The sequence below is a fragment of the Salvelinus fontinalis genome, chromosome 10 (genome assembly GCF_029448725.1).
Source record: "Salvelinus fontinalis isolate EN_2023a chromosome 10, ASM2944872v1, whole genome shotgun sequence".
Taxonomy (NCBI): Eukaryota; Metazoa; Chordata; class Actinopteri; order Salmoniformes; family Salmonidae; genus Salvelinus; species Salvelinus fontinalis.
In genome coordinates, this window is record NC_074674.1 from 42,473,441 (window position 1) to 42,483,440 (window position 10,000).

Consider the following 10,000-nt stretch of genomic DNA (forward strand, 5'->3'; position numbering starts at 1 on the left):
GGTCAGGGAGAGGTTGAAAATGTCAATGAAGACACTTGCCAGTTGGTCAGCGCATGCTCGGAGTACACGTCCTGGTAATCTGTCTGGCCCTGCGGCCTTGTTGACCTGTTTCAAGGTCTTACTCACATCGGCTACGGAGAACATAATCACACAGTCATCTGGAACAGCTGGTGCTCTCATGCATGGAGTGAATGTTGACCTGTTTAACCCTCCTGTTGTGTTTGTATCATGTTAACTGTGTTCCTGATCCAAAATGACCGCCCTCATTATAGCTGATTTTAAATCCATAATAAGACATACATTATTGCCTAATATTGAGTTAGATCTTTTTAGCAACTTAAGTTCTTGTGAACATTACAAGTTTTGAACTTCTACTTGCTATTTATGGCCTGTAGGCCTCATTGACCTGAGCTCATACAACTTGTTTTGAGTAAAAAAAAGCATTATGTATGGATTATATGGACTATAACAAATACTCAGATGAAACATATTGTGCTATTTATCACAGACTACTTTGTTTAACAAGGACTCTCTCCTCCTCACCAGTGTCATGATCAAAGATATGATCAAGAGCCTCACATACAGTATATCGTTTGGTCATTGTGCTGCCACAGAATGAATTGTGAGCAAGGCCTCAAAAAAGCTTTATATACCAGAGCAGCGAGAAAAGTTCTATATATTATTGAAACAATGTTGCGATTGTTTGTGAGAATGCCAACAGGTGTAGTTCCCGTGGGGAAAAGATTCTATTGGGGAAAGGTTCCCGTGGGGGTTGCCATGGAAGCAAAGAAGGGGAGTGAGGTGTGCTCAAACACACATGCATGTGGGGGTCTGGGAGAGGAAGTGTGTCCATCTGATGAATGAGCATGTGCCTGAACTCAATAATATACTCTAATTGTAGTCTCACCCATTCATTTCTAATGACCGGTCATTTTTGACCAGGAACACCACAGGTGTACAAAAGTTAAATAAAACACCCAAAATGTAATGAAAATCATCAAAATGTATTTTGTGTGTTCAGATGCCCTGTGTGGACAAAGTCATGGAACCTTATAACAATCAGATTAAATGAACTATATTTTTCAGAGAGAAAATTTGTAAAATCAGTCCAATTCGACCGGAACACAACAGGAGGGTTAAAGGTCTTACTTACATCGGCTATGGAGAGCATGATCACACAGTCTTCCAGAACAGCTGATGCCCTCATGCATGCTTTAGTGTTGCTTGCCTCGAAGCGAGCATAGAAGTAATTTAGCTCGTCTGGTAGGCTCGTGTCAATGGGCAGATGGCGTCTGGGTTTCCCTTTGTAGTCTGTAACAGTTAGCAAGCCCTTCCACATCCGATGAGTGTCAGAGCCGGTGTTGTACGATTCAATCTTAGTCCTGTATTGACGTTTTGCCTGTTTGATGTTGTTGTCTACGCAATCCAAAGACGGCCCATTATAAATCACAATCAGGGTCAGATTGTCATGAAGAAACAGATCGTAATTTTGGTGCGTGTACCGCTGCAAATGTTCTTCACAATAAACAAACAACCCAGGGTACGACACCATGTCATCTTACATTTAAGTCATTTAGCAGACGCTCTTATTCAGAGCGACTTACAAATTGGATATATATATATTTAACCAGGCAAGTCTGTTAAGAACAAATTCTTACTTTCAATGACGGCCTACTGGGGAACAGTGGGTTAACTGCCTTGTTCAGGGGCAGAACGACAGATTTTTACCTTGTCAGCTCGGGGGATTCGAACTTGCAACCTTTTGGTTACTAGTCCAATGCTCTAACCACTAGGCTACCTGCCACCCTATCTTGTAGCTAACTGTGCATCAAACATAGTGATCAAAAAAGTTGCCACTGTATATGACATGAGTTTTATGGAAATATGAAGTGCACATTTGGACTCACAGGTGTTTTGTATGACATCAAAGCGGTATTTATTATAATCCTCAATGTCTCATTTTTTTTCAAAAATACATAGATTCATCTATATTTACATAATTTCTCTCACTCAGACGACAAAACATTTACTAAAGTTACCCAATTAGCAGAAGGGATAGGAGCAACTTCTTGTTGCATGCGGTGAATGGCTCTTATTCACAATTCATACAGTATAACAGCCACTGCATTACAATTTAGGCATGTATCACCATCAACTCCACCATTCCTCTTCAGATCTGTAAACAACAAAGATGGCTAGACTCAGGAGCGATTATTATCAAATATAACCAGATGTATTAGGAATGTCTTATACCGGGGCTCTCCAACCCTGTTCCTGGAGGTTTTCACTCCAACCCTGTTCCTGGAGTTTTTAACTCCAACCCTAGTCCTGGAGTTTTTAACTCCAACCCTGTTCCTGGAGAGATACCTTCCTGGAGATTTTAACTCCAACCCTATTCCTGGAGGTTTTAACTCCAACCCTATTCCTGGAGGTTTTAACTCCAACCCTGTTCCTGGAGGTTTTAACTCCAACCCTATTCCTGGAGGTTTTAACTCCAACCCTATTCCTGGAGGTTTTAACTCCAACCCTATTCCTGGAGGTTTTAACTCCAACCCTGTTCCTGGAGAGATACCGTCCTGGAGGTCTTAACTGTGTTCCTGGAGCGTTACCGTCCTGGAGGTTTTAACTCCAACCCTGTTCCTGGAGGTTTTAACTCCAACCCTGTTCCTGGAGGTTTTAACTCCAACCCTGTTCCTGGAGGTTTTAACTCCAACCCTGTTCCTGGAGGTTTTAACTCCAACCCTATTCCTGGAGGTTTTAACTCCAACCCTATTCCTGGAGGTTTTAACTCCAACCCTGTTCCTGGAGGTTTTAACTCCAACCCTGTTCCTGGAGGTTTTAACTCCAACCCTGTTCCTGGAGGTTTTAACTCCAACCCTGTTCCTGGAGGTTTTAACTCCAACTCTATTCCTGGAGAGATACCGTCCTGGAGATTTTAAGTCCAACCCTATTCCTGGAGAGATACTGTCCTGGAGGTTTTAACTGTGTTCCTGGAGTGTTACCGTCCTGGAGGTTTTAACTCCAACCCTATTCCTGGAGGTTTTAACTCCAACCCTATTCCTGGAGGTTTTAACTCCAACCCTATTCCTGGAGGTTTTAGCTCCAACCCTGTTCCTGGAGAGATATCTTCCTGGAGGTTTTAACTCCAACCCTATTCCTGGAGGTTTTAACTCCAACCCTATTCCTGGAGGTTTTAACTCCAACCCTGTTCCTGGAGAGATATCTTCCTGGAGGTTTTAACTCCAACCCTATTCCTGGAGAGATACCTTCCTGTAGGTCTTAACTGTGTTCCTGGAGCTTTACCGTCCTGGAGGTTTTAACTCCAACCCTGTTCCTGGAGAGATACCTTCCTGGAGGTTTTAACTGTGTTCCTGGAGCGTTACCGTCCTGGAGGTTTTAACTCCAACCCTGTTCCTGGAGAGACACCTTCCTGGAGGTTTTAACTGTGTTCCTGGAGCGTTACCGTCCTGGAGGTTTTAACTCCAACCCTGTTCCTGGAGAGATACCTTCCTGGAGGTTTTAACTGTGTTCCTGGAGCGTTACCGTCCTGGAGGTTTTAACTCCAACCCTGTTCCTGGAGAGATACCTTCCTGGAGGTTTTAACTCCAACACTGTTCCTGGAGAGACCTTCCTGGAGGTTTTAACTCCAACCCTGTTCCTGGAGAGAAACCTTCCTGTAGGTTTTAACTCCAACCCTGTTCCTGGAGAGATACCTTCCTGGAGGTTTTAACTCCAACCCTGTTCCTGGAGAGATACCTTCCTGGAGGTTTTAACTGTGTTCCTGGAGCTTTACCGTCCTGGAGGATTTAACTGTGTTCCTGGAGCGTTACCGTCCTGGAGGTTTTCACTCTAACCCTGTTCCTGGAGAGATATCTTCCTGGAGGTTTTAACTCCAACCCTGTTCCTGGAGAGAAACCTTCCTGTAGGTTTTAACTCCAACCCTGTTCCTGGAGAGAGACCTTCCTGTAGGTTTTAACTCCAACCCTGTTCCTGGAGAGAGACCTTCCTGTAGGTTTTAACTCCAACCCTGTTCCCGGAGAGAGACCTTCCTGTAGGTTTTAACTCCAACCCTGTTCCTGGAGAGAGACCTTCCTGTAGGTTTTAACTCCAACCCTGTTCCTGGAGAGATACCTTCCTGGAGGTTTTAACTCCAACCCTGTTCCTGGAGAGAAACCTTCCTGGAGGTTTGAAAGCCTCGGTCTCATTATGCGCGGTCACGAGAGAGTTTGCTCTCGTTCCAATGCTTTTCTTCAGACAATGAAATTCTCCGGTTGGATCCTTATTGATGATTAATGTTAAACACATCCTAAATATGGATTGCAAACATCATTTGACTTGTTTCTACGACCTGTAACGGAACTTTTTGAGTTTTTGTCTGGAGGGATTGCTCGTGCGTCATGAAAATGGATTCGTGGGCTGAACATACTAACAACAAGTGGCTAAATGATGAGCTTTATGGAACTTTTCAGTCATTTATTGTCGATCTGGGAATCCTGGGAGTGCCTTCTGATGAAGTTATTCGAAGGTAAGTGAATATTTATAGTGTTTTTGTAGCTTCTGTTGACGCCAAAATGGCGACTATTTCTTTTGGCTGGATTGGGCTCTGAGGGCCATTCTCAGATTATTCTTTTTCCGCAAAGTTTTTTTGAAATCTGACACAGCGGTTGGATAGAGGATAAGTTTATCTTTAATTCTGTGAATAACACTTGCATTTTTATCAATGTTTATTATTATTATTTATTATATTATTATTATTTCTGCAAAATCACCGGATGTTTTGGAATCAAAACATTACTGCACGTAACGCGCCAATGTAAACTGAGATTTTTTTAATATATATATATGCACATTATCGAACAAAACACACAATACATGTATAACATGATGTCCTATGACTGTCATCTGATGAAGATAATCAAAGGTTAGTGATTCATTTTATCTATATTTCTGCTTTTTCTAACTGCTATTGTTGGCTGAAAAAATGTCTGTGTGTGTTTGTGAATTGGCTCTGACCTAACATAATCATATGTTGTGCTTTCACTGTAAATCATTTTTGAAATCAGACACCATGGGTAGATTAACAAGATGTTTATCTTTCATTTGCTGTATTGGACTTGTTAATGTGTGAAAGTTAAATATTTATCAAAAAATATTTTTGAATTTCGCGTGCTGCCTTTTCAGCGTAATGTTGTGGGTGTTCCGCTAGCGGGAATCCCTGGGCTAGAAAGGTTATCCTCTTATCTGCATGTGGTTCATCTCACCTGCACACAGTAAACATATAGCTTCCTCCTTCCTTCATATAAACAATATTATCACCTGCACACTGGTCCATCCTGTCAGGCAGACACTGGCAGACAGAGGGCGCTGTGGGGCTGGAACGAACACACTGCATGTCTATAGGACAGGATTGGCCCTCACACTGCTCCTCTACGGGGTTGGGACAGGTACCTCCTAGGAGGGGGGGGGGGGGGGGGGGTAAAGAGAGACATAAAAGAAGGAGGAAAGGACAGAGTGGGGGTTAGAAAGATATAGCAGGGGGAGGGATGAAAAAGATCATATGATGAAAATAGGCTGTGTGTGTACTGACCTGGGCAGGTGCATGTCTCCGTGCGGCTGTATCGCGGTGTGATGAAGCTGACTGTCGGGGTGCTGTAGGTGACCATCGCTCCACCTTCCACCACCAGGGCCTTCTCACACACTCTGTCCCCGCAGTCGAGCTCCCCTGAGCAGGCTAGCGCCAGCACCTCCGCGCCCGCTAGGACACCCTGGAGCTGCCCTCTCTGGCCTCCTGTAGCCGACACCCCTCCCTGTCCTCTCCCACCCCCTCTCCTCCCCGCCTCCCCCATCCTAAGGATCAGCTCCTGTGAGGTTAGGTACCCTCCTCCATCCTCTCCATCCCCCTCTGGTCTCTCCATGGCCAGGAGTAGGTCGACGCCCCCCGACATCGGCTGCACACCGAGAATGTGCAGAGGGTCCTGTTGTTGCTCAAGCGACGACGAACCCCAGCCGACTACGCCACGCAGCCTCTTTTTAAAAGATAAACACTGTATTAGTCAAAACAAACTTTATTAGTCAAAACAAACATTATTAGTCAAAACAAACTTTATTAGTAAAAAAACATTATTTATCAAAAAAACTTTATTAGTCAAACATACAATGTCATTAACGAAACAACAAAGTTTGTAATAATTTTCCAAATTGTTTTTCTCATCCTTTCCAGGACAGAAAAACAGATACAGATCACAAACCAGGAGAGTTGGAGAAACAATCCTAATCCTAACCCCTGATATTAACCCTAACCCCTGGTACTAACCCCTGGTACTAACCCCTGGTACTAACCCCTGATATTAACCCCTGGTACTAACCCCTGGTACTAAACCTAACCCCTGGTACTAACCCCTGGTACTAACCCCTGGTATTAAACCTAACCCCTGGTACCAAACCCTGGTACTAACCCCTGGTACCAAACCCTGGTACTAAACCTAACCCCTGGTACTAATCCCTGGTACTAACCCCTGGTATTAACCCCTGGTACCAAGCCCTGGTACTAACCCCTGGTACCAAACCCTGGTACTAAACCTAACCCCTGGTACTAACCCCTGGTACTAACCCCTGGTACTAACCCCTGGTACTAACCCCTGGTATTAAACCTAACCCCTGGTACCAAACCCTGGTACTAACCCCTGGTACCAAACCCTGGTACTAAACCTAACCCCTGGTACTAACCCCTGGTACTAACCCCTGGTATTAAACCTAACCCCTGGTACCAAACCCTGGTACTAACCCCTGGTACCAAACCCTGGTACTAAACCTAACCCCTGGTACTAACCCCTGGTACTAACCCCTGGTACTAACCCCTGGGACTAACCCCTGGTATTAAACCTAACCCCTGGTACTAACCCCTGGTACTAACCCCTGGTACTAAACCTAACCCCTGGTACTAACCCCTGGTACTAAACCTAACCCCTGGTACTAACCCATGGTACTAAACCTAACCCCTGGTACTAACCCCTGGTACTAACCCCTGGTACTAACCCCTGGTACTAAACCTAACCCCTGGTACTAACCATAACCCCTGGTACTAAACCCCTGGTACTAAACCTAACCCCTGGTACTAACCCCTGGTACAAAACCCCTGGTACTAAACCTAACCCCTGGTACTAAACCTAACCCCTGGTACTAAACCCCTGGTACTAAACCTAACCCCTGGTACTAACCCTAACCCCTGGTACTAAGCCCTGGTACTAAACCTAACCCCTGGTACTAAGCCCGGGTACTAACCCTAACCCCTGGTACTAATCACTGGTACTAACCCCTGGTACTAACCACTGGTACTAACCCCGGGTACTAAACCTAACCCCTGGTACTAACCCCTGGTACTAAACCTAACCCCTGGTACTAAACCTAACCCCTGGTACTAATCCATGGTACTAAACCTAATCCCTGGTACTAACCCCTGGTACTAACCCCTGGTACTAAACCCTGGTACTAACCCCTGGTACTAACCCCTGGTACTAACCCCTGGTACTAAACCTAACCCCTGGTACTAAACCTAACCCCTGGTACTAAACCTAACCCCTGGTACTAAACCTAACCCCTGGTACTAAACCTAACCCCTGGTACTAACCCCTGGTACTAAACCTAATCCCTGGTACTAATCCCTGGTACTAACCCCTGGTACTAAACCTAACCCCTGGTACTAACCACAGGTACTAAACCTAATCCCTGGTACTAAACCTAACCCCTGGTACTAACCCCTGGTACTAAACCTAACCCCTGGTACTAACCCCTGGTACTAAACCTAACCCCTGGTACTAACCCCTGGTACTAACCACAGGTACTAAACCTAATCCCTGGTACTAAACCTAATCCCTGGTACTAACCCCTGGTACTAAACCCCTGGTACTAACCCCTGGTACTAACCCCTGGTACTAACCCCTGGTACTAACCCCTGGTATTAACCCCTGGTACTAACCCCTGGTACTAAACCTAACCCCTGGTACTAACCCCTGGTACTAAACCTAACCCCTGGTACTAAACCTAACCCCTGGTACTAACCCTAACCCCTGGTACTAACCCCTGGTACTAAACCTAACCCCTGGTACTAACCCCTGGTACTAAACCTAACCCCTGGTACTAACCCCTGGTACTAAACCTAACCCCTGGTACTAACCCCTGGTACTAACCCCTGGTACTAAACACTGGTACTAAACCTAACCCCTGGTACTAACCCCTGGTACTAAACCTAACCCCTGGTACTAAACCTAACCCCTGGTACTAAACCTAACCCCTGGTACTAACCCCTGGTACTAAACCTAACCCCTGGTATTAAACCTAACCCCTGGTACTAACCCCTGGTACTAAACCTAACCCCTGGTACTAACCCCTGGTACTAAACCTAACCCCTGGTACTAACCCCTGGTACTAACCCCTGGTACTAACCCCTGGTACTAAACCTAACCCCTGGTACTAACCCCTGGTACTAAACCCTGGTACTAACCCCTGGTACTAACCCCTGGTACTAACCCCTGGTACTAACCCCTGGTACTAACCCCTGGTACTAAACCTAACCCCTGGTACTAACCCCTGGTACTAAACCCTGGTACTAACCCCTGGTACTAAACCTAACCCCTGGTACTAACCCCTGGTACTAAACCTAACCCCTGGTACTAAACCCTGGTACTAACCCCTGGTACTAACCCCTGGTACTAAACCTAACCCCTGGTACTAACCCCTGGTACTAACCCCTGGTACTAACCCCTGGTACTAACCCCTGGTACTAAACCTAACCCCTGGTACTAACCCCTGGTACTAACCCCTGGTACTAACCCCTGGTACTAAACCTAACCCCTGGTACTAACCCCTGGTACTAACCCCTGGTACTAACCCCTGGTACTAAACCTAACCCCTGGTACTAACCCCTGGTACTAACCCCTGGTACTAACCCCTGGTACTAACCCCTGGTACTAACCCCTGGAGCGGTTTCTAAGCGCAATGAGCACCCCTACCTGAGTGATACACAGGGTGGCAGCCCTGGAGCGGTTTCTAGGGGTTGAGCGCCCCCCTACCTGAGTGATACACAGGGTGGCAGCACTGGAGCAGTTTCTAGGGGTTGAGCGCCCCCCTACCTGAGTGATACACAGGGTGGCAGCCCTGGAGCGGTTTCTAGGGGTTGAGCGCCCCCCTACCTGAGTGATACACAGGGTGGCAGCACTGGAGCAGTTTCTAGGGGTTGAGCGCCCCCCTACCTGAGTGATACACAGGGTGGCAGCACTGGAGCGGTTTCTAGGGGTTGAGTGCCCCCCTACCTGAGTGATACACAGGGTGGCAGCCCTGGAGCGGTTTCTAGGGGTTGAGCGCCCCCCTACCTGAGTGATACACAGGGTGGCAGCACTGGAGCAGTTTCTAGGGGTTGAGTGCCCCCCTGCCTGAGTGATACACAGGGTGGCAGCCCTGGAGCAGTTTCTAGGGGTTGAGCGCCCCTACCTGAGTGATACACAGGGTGGCAGCACTGGAGCAGTTTCTAGGGGTTGAGTGCCCCCCTACCTGAGTGATACACAGGGTGGCAGCCCTGGAGCAGTTTCTAGGGGTTGAGTGCCCCCCTACCTGAGTGATACACAGGGTGGCAGCCCTGGAGCAGTTTCTAGGGCTTGAGCGCCCCTACCTGAGTGCCTTGATAAACGTTTCAAGTGCAGATTGTCAGGGGTCAAGGGTCAGCGACCCTTTACTCTCCCTCCCTTTTTTTGTTGTTGATGTTACTGAGATCCCAGCAGCTGGTTCAAGGGTCACAGGGAAGGGGAATCTCAAGATGACACACAAACCTGCTTGATATTATTAAGATGTCGTCCCAGCAGGTCTTCAGGGGTCAGCGAGGAAAACCTCAGGGTGATGGCGCTACGGAGGAGATCCTCAGTCACCTGTTCAACCACGACCGTTACGACCACTGGGACAGAGTAACGACCGTCACTCACCGTAGCGTTACACTGATACCTGGGCAGAG

General features: G+C 46.8%; 1 protein-coding gene across 1 annotated transcript in view; it reads right to left on the minus strand.

Annotated features, from left to right (window-relative positions):
• The window catches only part of LOC129863294 (protocadherin Fat 3-like), a 116,262-nt gene that overhangs the window by 35,795 nt on the left and 70,467 nt on the right, over window positions 1-10,000 (minus strand). The window contains exons 17-19 of the mRNA XM_055935181.1: window positions 9,822-9,990; window positions 5,588-6,026; window positions 5,317-5,451 (exon numbers count right to left, since the gene is read on the minus strand). Coding sequence (XP_055791156.1) covers window positions 5,317-5,451; window positions 5,588-6,026; window positions 9,822-9,990 — 743 coding nt within the window. The remainder of the gene's footprint in view (window positions 1-5,316; window positions 5,452-5,587; window positions 6,027-9,821; window positions 9,991-10,000) is intronic.